The 12,972-nt window shown below is 51.5% G+C and overlaps 7 protein-coding genes across 7 annotated transcripts; 2 read left to right on the top strand and 5 right to left on the bottom strand.

Annotated features, from left to right (window-relative positions):
• Positions 1–75: 75 nt before the first annotated feature.
• Positions 76–1,520, bottom strand: K489DRAFT_240085 (uncharacterized protein). Its single transcript, XM_033599867.1, has 3 exons — positions 1,230–1,520; positions 664–1,179; positions 76–607 (listed from the first exon to the last, which is right to left on the bottom strand). The coding sequence occupies exons 1-3, from the start codon at positions 1,363–1,365 to the stop codon at positions 165–167; spliced, it is 1,095 nt and encodes a 364-aa protein (XP_033459370.1). The 5' UTR covers positions 1,366–1,520; the 3' UTR covers positions 76–164.
• Positions 1,521–2,792: 1,272 nt separating this feature from the next.
• Positions 2,793–3,260, top strand: K489DRAFT_394999 (ribonuclease-domain-containing protein; the record flags this gene model as incomplete). The annotated part of the gene is made up of 2 exons (XM_033606822.1): positions 2,793–2,989; positions 3,056–3,260. The coding sequence occupies 2 exons, from the start codon at positions 2,793–2,795 to the stop codon at positions 3,258–3,260; spliced, it is 402 nt and encodes a 133-aa protein (XP_033459369.1).
• An 812-nt stretch (positions 3,261–4,072) lies between these two features.
• Positions 4,073–5,356, bottom strand: K489DRAFT_239979 (transaldolase). Its single transcript, XM_033599866.1, has 3 exons — positions 5,207–5,356; positions 4,818–5,132; positions 4,073–4,763 (listed from the first exon to the last, which is right to left on the bottom strand). The coding sequence occupies exons 1-3, from the start codon at positions 5,243–5,245 to the stop codon at positions 4,143–4,145; spliced, it is 975 nt and encodes a 324-aa protein (XP_033459368.1). The 5' UTR covers positions 5,246–5,356; the 3' UTR covers positions 4,073–4,142.
• Positions 5,357–6,980: 1,624 nt separating this feature from the next.
• K489DRAFT_239940 (HET-domain-containing protein) lies at positions 6,981–9,273 on the top strand. The gene is made up of 3 exons (XM_033599865.1): positions 6,981–7,498; positions 7,548–7,689; positions 7,751–9,273. The coding sequence occupies exons 1-3, from the start codon at positions 7,068–7,070 to the stop codon at positions 9,056–9,058; spliced, it is 1,881 nt and encodes a 626-aa protein (XP_033459367.1). The 5' UTR covers positions 6,981–7,067; the 3' UTR covers positions 9,059–9,273.
• Positions 9,274–10,275: 1,002 nt separating this feature from the next.
• On the bottom strand, positions 10,276–11,147 carry K489DRAFT_320502 (Rho type ras small GTPase-like protein; the record flags this gene model as incomplete). Its single annotated transcript, XM_033601459.1, has 4 exons — positions 10,276–10,724; positions 10,825–10,876; positions 10,930–11,009; positions 11,069–11,147. The coding sequence occupies 4 exons, from the start codon at positions 11,145–11,147 to the stop codon at positions 10,276–10,278; spliced, it is 660 nt and encodes a 219-aa protein (XP_033459366.1).
• Positions 11,148–11,263: 116 nt separating this feature from the next.
• Positions 11,264–11,961, bottom strand: K489DRAFT_239937 (uncharacterized protein). Its single transcript, XM_033599864.1, has one exon. The coding sequence runs from the start codon at positions 11,897–11,899 to the stop codon at positions 11,360–11,362; it is 540 nt and encodes a 179-aa protein (XP_033459365.1). The 5' UTR covers positions 11,900–11,961; the 3' UTR covers positions 11,264–11,359.
• A 343-nt stretch (positions 11,962–12,304) lies between these two features.
• K489DRAFT_371178 (uncharacterized protein) lies at positions 12,305–12,939 on the bottom strand (the record flags this gene model as incomplete). The annotated part of the gene is made up of 2 exons (XM_033603218.1): positions 12,305–12,823; positions 12,889–12,939. The coding sequence occupies 2 exons, from the start codon at positions 12,937–12,939 to the stop codon at positions 12,305–12,307; spliced, it is 570 nt and encodes a 189-aa protein (XP_033459364.1).
• Positions 12,940–12,972: the final 33 nt, after the last annotated feature.

Genomic DNA, 12,972 nt, shown 5'->3' with positions numbered 1-12,972 from the left:
CATCTCAAAAGCTGCAATGTAACTCCGAGTAAGGAGTTGTGATATCAAAAACACGATGTGTTCTGGATAGTACTTTTCATTTCTGAAGACCCTTCTGAAACAGTCCTCGGCCCTTCATGCCGTTTTAATTATACAAGAATGGTCATCATCGCCAGAGAGTCCGACTACTTCGAAACCTTGCCTGCAGCGTCCAAAGCCTGTTGCACTAGCTGTTTCGAAACGTTATCGGAAACGCTGCTTTGCAACTCACGCAAACGCTCGACCCAGGCCTGCCAACGCGAAGTCGAGAAGCCCTTCCATTCCCGATCCGAAAATGCCGGGCCTCCGGCGGCTAGTCGACCTTCGAAGGATTTCTCCTGTGATGAAAGCTTGTGAATAGTTGGGGCAGCGAAGATGAACCACACAGCGGCGGCGGCTACGGCCACGTCGGAGGGCGACTCGGTCTTCGCAGTTTCCAACGCAGAACGTAATGACCAGATGCAGTAGAGGGTGAAGTCAGGGCTCTCAGCGCCGGATTTGTGGACTGAAGAGACGAGGGATGCGGTCCAGGCGTTGAGGTTGATCCACTCCTGACGTTTTGCTTCTTCATCACTGTCTGAGGCAGCTACTCGAAGAATGATCAGCCAGGCAACAAAAAACATCGAGGTAGGAAGAAAGACATACCGAAGTTCCATGCATCACGCATTTGCCAGCCAAAGGTTGGGAGATCCTTCCAGAGGGTCATCTCGTGGAGCACGCGGGGCTTGCCATTTTTCTCGAGGTCAGGTCGAGAACCGAGCTCAAGGACAAAGTCGACGAGCTTCTGTGAACCAGAATCGGTGAACGAAGTTCCTGCCGCCGAGGAAATGATGGCCTTCCATGAGATGGTCAACAGCTCCTCAAGGTCATCGTCGTCGGCACTCTCGGCTTCTGATTCGACAGACTGGCAAAACTTGTCCAGAGCTTCGTCTTGGGTTGAGGTTTTGCCAGTGGCGTAGTCGTTGACTACAGAGTACTGAGTGGACTTCTGCACGACTGCGTTGGCGGTGAGTCCTGACATTATTGTGGCTGATAATGGTCTTTTGGCGGATGTGTGGAAAAGTCTTAATGGTAGCGAGAGAGTGCCTCGTTTCTGGAGGACAGGATCGTGCCTTATGCATGGCCGTCGGATGGGTGTTGCAGAGAGGCCACGGTGGCTGCCTATCGACGTCAGACTTGATGACGAACGTGGGCTGAATCGATGGACATGCTTGACAGTCTTAACGCGAATGACGGTTGTGGTATCAAGTCCGTACTAGCATCGCTTCGACGAAGAAGACCGACTTCGTGGCGAACGCCGCCGACTACATGTCTAGCATATTTCAAAGAGCGCTTGGGAGCCGACATGGGTGATGGGACTATGGCGACGTCGATCGATGGCGAGCACAGAAAGAAGGAGAGAGACAAAGGTGGAAGAATTCTCGTCAAGGGGTGTGAAACATTGGTATCGATACAGGAAAGTCCTACACTTCCAACGTGTCACATCCTGTGTGCGGGACGGTTACTGCTCAAGAATACATGCTCACGCGATCATCGTGTTCACGTGTGAACTGTTGATAGGTCTGCTGCCAGAGCTGAGGCTCTCATCCTAAGAAATGTGATGGTAGCAACCACGGACTTCTCCGCGCGTGCAAGATGTGGTTTCGGTGCTCGAGTTAATGATCAACGCACGGGATGAAACAAAGCACGGCGTGAAGGTCGAATGCGGTATGGTCCGTCTAAGGCACATTCGCGACGACGGCGGTGATCAGCCGCTACTGCGATCTGTGGCATCGCGTACTCTATGTAGATGGCGGACCGTGGGCGAAGGACTGTACTGCAGTGCAGGTAAGGATGAGATCAAACCTTGGAAATGGCAGAAATCCATCTCTATCTCAGCGTTTCGTGAAGAAAAGCTTCGTTTGATTCGTTCGGTTGTGTAGCCCTGCCTTTGTCGGTGTGGATCGTGCACTGGACGCCGCTTGCCGCTTTTGCCGATCATCGCTCGATTAAGAGCGACATGTGCCTGAATCCCCAGATATCAATGGATACTTTATCTCTCTCACTGTTGAGACTGACGACGGTCTTGTCCCTATCAAGCAGTAGCATCTCATCTTCAGCCCCCAATCCTTCGTTTCAACATCGTCCGCTTCGGCGACTGCTTTAGACCAAACTCGCGATACAGAACGGCGCGTGCCCATTTCCGCCTTTGGCCATGCCCCCGGCATGTTTTCCGTCTGGACCCCGCGCAATGCCAGAAGAGAAGTCTCGCTTGTTGTCGATTTTCACGTCGCCTAAATGCTTGGACGCGTGGCGTCGTTCATCTGCTACAATCACGTCGATTGTGTGGAAGCAGAAGGCTCTCTCCACACGGCTCTGACTAGCTCTTAGTACCAGGGATCTTCAAGTTCGTCGACACTAATTGCTGTGTAGTTTGAAGAATGCACCGAAGTCTTTCCCTGTTTGGGTCAATTCCGGTCGTCCTGCAGATTACGTCCATGCCCTGCTGTCTTTGGCACGACTTCGTGGCCTATGAGACATTGCGCAAACACCACGGCAGAGTTAACGACGTGCAGGCGCGCAAGCACGTGTATCCATCCAATTAATGTAAGGTCAGGAGGACCAGTGCCCTTGATGATAGACCATTGAAGACGAGCGAGACATATATACAGCGTGCATCCCGAGTCTGTGAATGCTCCTTCTCGCTAGATATCATCAGTTCACTTCAATTCAATCGATATTCAAGTCTTTCATTTCCCATCTCCAAGTCACCTTCATTCTCCCAAGCCGACAAGATGCGTTTCTCCGCCCTTCCCGCCCTCTTTTTCGCGGCCCTCACCGTCGCCGCCCCGGTTGACTCCATCCTCGAGGAGCGTCAAGCCGCCACCTACTGCGGCAGCACCTACTACTCCGCCAGCCAGGTCCGCGCCGCCACCAACCAGGGTGTGAACTACTACTACAACGGCCAGCAGGTCGGCAGCGGCAGCTACCCGTACGTATTCTTTCTCCAACGTCGTTTTCAAACATATGGTGGCTAACCGTAATATCACCACAACAGTCACCAGTACAACAACTACGAGGGCTTCAGCTTCCCCGTCAGCGGCCCTTACCAGGAGTTCCCCATCAAGACCAGCGGCGTCTACACCGGTGGCTCCCCCGGCGCTGACCGTGTTGTCTTCAACACCAACGGCCAGTACGCCGGTGCCATCACCCACCAGGGTGCTTCCGGCAACAACTTCGTCGGCTGCTCTGGCACCAACTAGAGGAAGAGCCTGACGGGTCGGATATGACGACTTTCACTCCAAGAGAAATGTTATCATCGAGGTAGAATATAGAGCCAAAGAAGGTGTGGAGAAATCACATGGGAAATGAAAACCAAAAAGACTTGCAAAATCACCTAACCCTACCACGTTCGTGAATCGTGGTGCGAAGGTGTGCCAGGCTGCCGAAAAATGTGTTCATCAGATCGAAGGTCACCATGATGATAATGATTCTGACATCAGGCATATATACTAGGCCGAGAAGAGGTCGTCTTGACGTTAGGACCAGGTTCGTCCGCGGTCCTCTAAGGATTACCGTGAAGCTTGTCCCGCCCGATGGCATTTCATCTCGCAGCAGCAACAGGCCTTTGCGTGAACTTTGACCCGTGCCGCATAACGATCATCTTCCTGAAGTCATGTGGTTGCAAATTCATCGGTGATGGATCGTAGGTTCAAGTGAGAAATAGTGCCCAGGTGTTCACCTATGTGCTTCTTTACCTAGCAAAGAATAATAAGAGTAAAGGGAACGAAGTACTTCAGTTCCATGGCTGCCCGTGTTACCGAATATCTGCATGCCCCCACCTTTCTAGGGTATGACGTCGGCCCCGCTGAAGGACAAACAGAACATTCACAGTTTGGCTGCATTGGATGTCTCTACCCGGCGAGACAAAGAGGGCACTCGCGTGTGACGATGCAGTATGGAGCTCGACATATCATACGGACATGTAGCTGTAATTGGAACTGAAAATGGTTCATTCAAAAAATTCTATTTGTGGGGCCGATAATCACGAAGACTCCCCTAAATCATTATGTCGTGTCTCAATTTTGAGTGTTGGTATGCTCGATCTCCCGGTCGCCATCCGCGACACATGCGAAGCTCTCCTTCTATGCCTGAATCTTGGACTTGAGGATATCCTTGAGGGTGACGGCGTCAGCAGCGAATTTGCTGATACCCTCAGAGAGCTTGTGCACGGCCATGGTGTCCTCGTTGAAGTCGAATCGGAAATCAGCCTCGTTCTTGAGGTAGCTCTTCCTCTCGATGTCAAGAGATTTGGCGCCATCAGCCTTCAGCTTTTGTGGGACAGAGTCTTGGCTGTTGTAGAGCTGCTCTAGAAGGGCAGGCGCAATGGTAAGGTAGTCGCAACCAGCAAGCTCGGTGATCTCGCCAATGTTGCGGAAGGAAGCTCCCATAACAATGGTGTTGTAGTCGTACTTCTTGTAGTAGTTGAAGATTTGCTGGACGGACTTCACACCAGGGTCATTCTCGGCGGTGTACTCCTGCTTGGTGTTGGCCTTGTACCAGTCGAGAATGCGGCCAACGAACGGCGAGATGAGGTAAGCGCCGGCCTCAGCGGCAGCGATAGCTTGAACGAGGGAGAACATGAGGGTAAGGTTGCAGTTGATGCCGTGCTCGGATTGGAGAATGTGTGCTGCTTGGATACCTTCCCAAGTCGAGGCAAGCTTGATCAGGACTCGCGACTTGTCAATACCCAGCTCTTTGTATAGCTGTTGGAACCATCAGTAACAGTCACCTCTCAATCAGTAGGCGACCTCTCTTACCTCGATAAGGTGGAGAGCCTTGTCAATGCTAGCTTGCTTGTCGAATGAAAATCGTGCATCGACTTCGGTCGAAACCTTGCCAGGAACGATCTGAAGAATCTCCTTGCCGAATTGCACGAGGAGGTTGTCCAAGGTCGCGTCCACCTGAGCATCAATATCCTTTCCGTGCTTCTTGCCGTAGGCAACGGCTTCGTCGATGAGCTTGGCGTACTCGGGCTTCTTGGCCGCAGCGAGGATCAGGGAAGGGTTGGTGGTGGCATCTTGTGGCTTGTATTTTCCAATGGTGGCGAAGTCACCAGAGTCGCAGACGACGGTCTGAGAGACACGAGAGTCAGTCAAATGAGTCTGCAGACAGTGAATGCCGAATATGACAAAGAGATCAGACTTACGGTGCCGGTGGCCTTCAGCTGATCAAGCGAGGAAGACATGGTGATTGATTCGGATATTTTGAAGATTTTCGCAGGTACCTTAAATGAAGTTGAGTTTGCAAACCAAGAGGTTGTTTGGAGGTGTATAATATTACAGAAGAGTCGTTGGGAGCAATAGCTGGTGGGGGGAATGTTATGTACCTATATGCACAGAGGAAAGACCCTGAAGCAGTTTCATACTGTTCGAGCCGTGAGTCCGCTGCGCGCGGTTGAATCTTCTTGCCACGAGCTACGTCAGGGCGGATCACGTCGGCGAAATCGGTCGGCGGAAATGAACCACAACATCTCGTCTGCTGACGAACCTTCGAAATGCGTCCTTCTCCACGGGAACACGCCTCTTATCATCACAGACTTGTTGACTCGGCCCTCCCAGGAATCTGTATACAGAAAAGAACATTGCACGTGGGCCGCATATTCTCGATGAGGAGGAGGTTTTACCTTCTGATGTTCACGGCGGAGCACCGCGGATTAACGCAAACTGCTACTATTGCCTATCAGCCCGCCCCGCGCTTCTTGGTGTGCGTAACAGGAACAAGAGGAAGAACAACAGCATGGGCCCGGAGATGTTACGACATGGATTTGTGGATGTATATTCGACCCCTCTGGACAACACATGCCACCACCATTCAATGCATGTTACTCTGATATGTTCGCACACGAATCAATTCCATGCAATTCCATGTCTTTCTTGGAGTGTCTGCTTCCTCGTATACATATGTAAAAGCCACTTCCCTTAATCCTTCTCACGTTCCTCCGTCTTCCGCCGTGTGCTACAATGAAATCGCGCAGCCCTATACTGATTTGCACCTAGTAGTTGAGGCTGAGAGAGGACTCCTGCCCACCTGCAGGTGGTATTCATTCAGCCGCCGCGGGAATCTGGCCTGGGCAACTGCCAAACTGTTGAACCCTCTTTGTTGTCTCATAATTTATCACTAGATTTTTCACAGGCGCAGAAGACCATTGAAATCCTCGATATAGCTTGGCTTTTTAACATTGTACATAGGTGCTCTTGAGATAGTGTTTACTCAGGTGGTCTTTGAAAACGACTCCAGATTCTCGTGATGTGGTAACACCCGTGGACCGTCACACAATATTTGGTGAAACCTCACCCCCACCTCCCCGCTGATTGGTTCCTCAGGCACAAATTGCTGTCTGCTCAGGTGTCGACATTTATGGAGGCTTCACACACTGGTGGGGGCCTGAGTCGCTCATTTGATTGCCTACCTACCTACCTAGGTAGGTAGGTACGGCAACATTGTAGGATCATCAATCGACGAGTCCATGGATTTTGCCTTCTCTTTCGTCCAGCTCAGATGGTGCATGCAGCTCACGGAAGCTTCAATCAGTACATTGTGAACAAAATGATTATCACCAACGTACAAGGCTACCAGAAAGCCAAAATTGCGTTGGTCCTTCTACAGTGTGCACCACCAGATACCTCGTAAAATGAATTGCGGCACGTACATATATCGTGGGAAAGTTTCCCAGCTGCATGGGTCCACTTGGCCTAACTGTCAATCTGCAGTGTACACCATATTAGGCGTCCCTCCAAGCAAAGCCATAATAAGAGAGTCGGCAACAGAGATGCTGATGATGTTTGTCAAGATGACTATCATCACGAAACCAAATACATCTCATTCGTCATAAAGGCTATTCTCCATCAAAGGTCATACATACATAGCCGCATATCAGCAAGCAAGCCCAACCCACCGCCAGTGCTATCCTGATGGTGCCAGGGCCCCGCAGCCAGCCAGAGCCCCCCTTGCTGCTGCTCAAGTGATATGCTAGAGAGTCATTAGAAGAACCCTTTTGGCCCCCAGGGATGGACCCAAAGCCGCCGGGACGATCGTCGTCCTGGTCGACCATATCTCCTTCCTCGGACTTCTACTATCGTCCGTCTGGTGAGATTCTGTCAGGATCATACCGTATCGTGCAAGTACTACCTGGCAGATATGAGGATCCTGTACATTGTCGCCTACAAGAGGTCCACCTTCGAGACAGCAATGTGCAATTCGTGGCGCTGTCGTACTGTTGGAACAATGGAAATGCTGCAGATACCATCTATTGCGACGATCGTGCCATGACGATCACCCCCAATTTGTTTGCGGCTTTGCGCAATGCGAGAGCGACTAATTCGACCGTCAACCTTTGGATAGATCAATTGTGTATCGACCAGAAAAACATTATCGACAGGAATGAGCAAGTTAGTAAGATGGGTGCCATTTATCGAGCTGCGATGTTCGTTGTCGTATGGTATGTGATTGAAGAGCACCAGACATCATTGTATACTCACAGGTTACAGGCTGGGAGAGGAGGGCATCGGAACCAATGATGCAATGGACCTGCCCAAAAGAATCGCCCGTTACTGGCCGAGGCTCTTTAAGCACCCTCACGAATTGTTGGATCCAGAAAAAACTCCGCGAGAAATCCCAAAATGGGGCGAGGTGAGTTAATCCACCATGATTAGGGATCCAGGAGACCGGAGGCTGATACTCAATCAATCAGCATCCGTGGCCGGCTTTCATTGCACTCCTGACTCGGCCTTGGTTTCGAAGACTTTGGATTATCCAAGAGGTCGCATGTGCGAAAAGCGTTTTGGTAACCTGCGGGAAGGCCACGTCTTATTGGGATGATTTCGTAGGACTGGTGCAAGTTGTGGAGACGGTTCATCAATCCATCACCAAACCGAGTCACATGTTGGGTTTGAAGAAGACGATTCATTACATCACCTTCATGCAGGAATTGAGAACGATCACAGAATCAGGGACTAAACAAGCAGTCAAAGATTATGCCAGTGAAGAGTCCATGGCACCATACGTGCTGACGATGGCCAAGGATTGCGAGGCTACCGACCATCGTGACAAGCTATTCGCCTTTCACCATCTCGTACGGCTGTGGAACCGTCCAGATTATGCTATGGAAATCGACATGTTGTACAAACTTTTCGCAGGGCAATATCTCCAACGCATCGCCTACGCCATCTCGGAGTTCAGCTGCGACGAGAAATCCTTGTCCAGACGACAACTGGAAATCCTCTATTCCGCAGGCACCTGCAACCAGTCGATCAGATTACCCTCTTGGGTGCCTGATTGGAGTCTTCCATGGCAGGCTCGACCATTGTGGCTTGGGTCCAAATCATATTGCGCTGGAGGAACAGAGGTGAAGGAGTTCGCCCCAACAGCAGAGGTCGACCAATCCGGTGACCCAAACTTCCGCTTGCCGTTAACAGTCAAGCTGTTTGACAAAATTCTCGGCGCAGGGAGTCAGACCTTGACATTGGCAATTGGTCATCGCCGAGCATTACCTGATGCCCTCCGAAATTGGATCTTCGAAGCGCGCGGTCTTGTTCATCGTCGTCGTGGCGCACAAAGCCCATATCAAGATCAACACGAGGCCATGGCACGAATCACGTCGGCAGACCAGGACACCAACGGCGTCCGATTATCCCGCGAGGATGCGATCAAACAATACGATGCGCTGCTGGAATCCCTCCGCGAGACCGACGAGGACGAACAGCCCTCGCGACATTCAACCTCGGCCGCAATCGAGCAAGCCGCAGTCTCTTCCTACGCCGCGAGCTTTGTGCGCGGCAGAGTCTTCTTCCTGACCGAGAAGGGACATTTCGGCATCGCACAGGCAGGCATCACGGCAGGCGACTGTGTCGCCATTATCAAAGGTGGAGCCGTCCCGGTGGTTTTGCATCCACAAGGAACGGCATGGCAGCTTCGCTGCGAAACGTTTGTGCTGGGGATAATGAATGGCGAGGCATGGAATGACGCGAGCATACCTGCTCAACAGATTGAGGTAGTTTGACGTGCGCCGAGGCTTTCTCCATCTCATCAATAATCGGTGTGTTGCGTCGTGCCTTTCGGGCGTACTCGCCCGTGCAAGGCCCGCCTGGGGCACGGATTGGTCTCGGCGCAAGCCTGTGATGAACTGCACGACACCTGCATGCGACTTCGTAGATGCGCGTACACATGCCCCAATGCAACGCGTGAGAAAAAAAATCCTCCCAATCACAATTGCTTTCTCGCTTGCACATCTGCCGGCCGCTTACACATGTGGATCTCATATGCAGGCGCCTGCATCGAGATGTGCTATCCGTTGCATCATGATAGATGTTCAGTTCTCGCGCCGCAGTATGATCTCGGCTACTCGACGACAGTAGGATTGAGATCGATGCGCACACCGCATTTCTCCGATATACGGCGTTCGCAAAGCTTTGCTATCTGGATCGACAATCATGATTCCTCTACATAGTGAGTACATCTCAATGCCGAGGTGCAATGTAGGACTGTCAGTCCATGTATTTTCCTCCTGTGCTGGTGGGTATAGTATAGTAAGTTTTACAAATTGTCGATACATACTGTCGCACTGCGCGTGTCGTTTTTCGGAAGGTGAAACAAAGCCTCCGTTTTCAGATTAGCCATCCGCATTTCCAATTCAGGTGAGATTGGTGCGATCGGCATGGATCCATATTCCTTGCTGCAAGAAACCAACTTCCCTCAGACATGGATCGCACGAAGCACAGGAGTCCGACCGATTTGGTTCTTGTGTAGCTGGCTCACATGTAAAAATCGCTTTGGAATGTGCGCTGGCAAGACCAGTGATCGTGTGCTCGTTAAGAGAACCTCTTAAAGTGTGCACCAGAGACACTATGGGCGTGTCAATACCCGGCCAGCAGACATAGTGATGGCTTGGGGCGACGTTGAAGCAGTACCTCTCATCTGCATATAAAGCGCACATGTTTTGCGAGATCGAGGCGGATAATCATATGATGGCATCCGAAAAACGCTGAATGGCAGAAAGACTGCTCACATCAGAAGCCGTGTGCCGAGGGCTCAGCTGCTATTCGTGTCACCAGTAGCGACGAGCGTTGTTTCCTCAGATGGCCACTGTGGCAATACCGCGCAGCATCTTGATCTCATGGAACCATCGAGCGTAGCCTCTAATCTCGGCCTACTCTACGATGGTGCATTCCTGGTCATGGCTGCGTGCCTAGGCCGAACCAGAAAGTATCCCGAATTACCTCACTGTATCGTACATCGTGACCCACCATCGGCCTTGCTCTTCTTCTTCTTTCTCTTGCCGCGATCGGATCGTTCCGAATCAAGTGGATCCAAGCGTCCGCTTTGGATATCTTTCCGAATGATTTGTCGACACACATCAATGAAGACCTCGTTCGTGTTCGTTGCTTTACGCGCACTCGTCTCGTAGTATGGAATGTTGCCCCAACTTTGCGACAGGTGAAATGCCTTGGTCCTGGAAACAGCGCGATCCTCCTCAAGGTCGGATTTGTTGCCAACTAGGACAATGGGAAATGATGGGTCGTTCTTGTGCCGAACGATTTGTTCGCGAAGCTCAACCAATTCTCGTAATGACGAAGTAGAAGTTATACTGAAGACCAGAAGAAAGCCTTGGCCGAGTCGCATGTACATATCTCTGTGGGTCGTGATGGTCAGTTTCGCGGCGACGATCACTGAATACGATGTGGTTGAACGCTACCTCATCGCGGCTGTTGCATGTTAGCTGGTTTCTGTATCCACGACAGAGCGTTGATTATTCTCGGATAGACCTACTGAATTGCTCTGTGCCTGCGGTGTCCATGATCTCGAGGACCACTTGTCTGCCCTGCCATTACATCAGAGATGGGGTAAATATGCAGTGTTCTAGTCTCTACACACATCTACTTCCACTTGTTTCCGATATGAGTCCTCTATCGTGGGATCGTAACGTTCCACAAAGATGCCCTGGATGAACTGCACTAGAAGAGTTCGCGAGTCAGCGGCATGTACTAGAAAAGCAACCGTCTGCAGGACATACTCGTCAGACAGCTCTTGCCAACACCGCCAGTGCCCAACACGACGATGGAGTATTCCCTCTGGTGTCCTTGACGCGACATCTTGGGCTGGGGCGTATTGACCACGCCGTGGAGACTGGTACGTTAAGCAGCGACCGCCCAAGGACAGGCAACAGGTGCCGTCAACAGGTGCAGATTACAACCTGATGTGTACGGATGGAATGATTGAATTTTGTGTACGTGGTCGGTTCAAGAGTGTTGTCGTTTCATTCGTTTTCACACACTTGCGTGGTCAAGGATCTGTGTTTCGAAGGTTACTTAGACAGTCGAAGGTGGTTGATAGTGTGCCGCCAGTCTTGACTGTTAGCTGGGTAACGATAGTGTTGGTGATTGAAAGGTAGTTCCCATGAATCACAACGCGAAGTGATGAGAAGAGAAGAAGCAGCAGCACCGTGGATTGTGCAACAGGCATGCCTTGCGGCCGGGTCTGTTTCCATTGCAGTAGCTTGGGAAGCCATCGGTTCATGTCCCATGGCCACAGCCCGTGGTATTCTCTTAGCTCGTGGGTCATACAGCAGTCCACGGGTATCATGAGAGGTGTGAAAGGGAACCACAGCGGCGGCAGCAGCATCATGCGGCGTGCGTACCTTCCTAGTATGCGGGAGTGGAGCGCGTGCACAGCGCAGCCCAATGCCCGGCAGATCTTCCCCTCCACCCGCTCTAATGATGTAGAAGCCACGGGCCAGGAGGAAATAGGGGACTGGTTCTCGAAAACAATCACAAGCCGGGCCTATCGTCGTAATTATTGATCGAGAAGATTGAGTAAAATGCAGCAGGTCATTCCAATAGAACATGCGTGAAGCGAGAATGGATCCAACGCGAAGTGATGAGTGAAGTATAATATAGTAGGGAAAGGTGCATTGCGGATCTGAATGGAGCGCAGCCCAAGACTGGTTGTGGTCGGGGTAAAACTCTCTATTGAGGTGTGCGAGTGCCTTTTCCGCACACATCGTTTCACGATTGGCCGTGGCTTTTTGGGTGGTCTTTCCCAATCCGTCCTACACTCGCCCCGTGGCGTGGCGGTATGTCCGGCCTGCAGCTGGTGTTGGCTTTCTCCGAATCACAAAGGTCACCAAGCAGTAGCTGTTGAATCGCCCGCAGCGGATATGTACCTTTGCTTCTTCCGGTTGGCTGCCTGCGTCGGTAGCCGTCAATAAATGCGAGGCAGGATTTATGAATCGTCTGAACTTCTGACCAGACTATAGCTGTTCGCCTTTCTGATTCGCCCAAAGACCCGAATTGCCATGGGTTCGTTGCGCCCATTTTCGTCTCAAGCTCCCACCTTCATGACCGGCCGCGGCGGCCTGCCTGCGACCTTGTCTAGTGGCGCGCACCTTGCATACACATAGCAGATTGCCGACCATGCGATGCATGTCTAGATGTCCATTTCCCCAACAATGGCAGAACGTTAATGTTTGCCGATGATGATCAATGATGATGAATTTCACCACGTCGGCTCCAACCCATCCCTTCACCGATTGGATACGATGTGACGTGTGTCCGCGCTGACGTTCGCTGTATTGTAACCGCTCGACGCGACCTGATCGAGACGGGCCTGATGTCGGACATGTTGTTTCGCTCAATATTCCATCGCGAATGCTAGTGACAACGTCCACACGTGCTCTTAGAGCGTTAACTGCCCTGTCGGACTTGTCTCCCATTGCCTTGGCTCCTGCAAAATGCACACACGTAGTGCTGTAGTCAGCCGCCGTGGCCGACTACAGTATATTGTGGTCATTCGCTCGTTTCACCCACCTGCTCGTCTTTCGTCATGTACACTCACGTGAAGAAGAAGTGAGCTTCTGTCGATTCGAAATCGCAGGTGATTCGACATGATGAGGATGCCCTGTGACAATTGACGTCCACA

This window comes from Dissoconium aciculare (genome assembly GCF_010015565.1).
Source record: "Dissoconium aciculare CBS 342.82 unplaced genomic scaffold K489scaffold_7, whole genome shotgun sequence".
In the NCBI taxonomy this organism is placed as follows: Eukaryota; Fungi; Ascomycota; class Dothideomycetes; order Mycosphaerellales; family Dissoconiaceae; genus Dissoconium; species Dissoconium aciculare.
The sequence above is the reverse complement of the archived record's forward strand: the minus strand, read 5'-3'. Positions and strand labels throughout refer to the sequence as shown.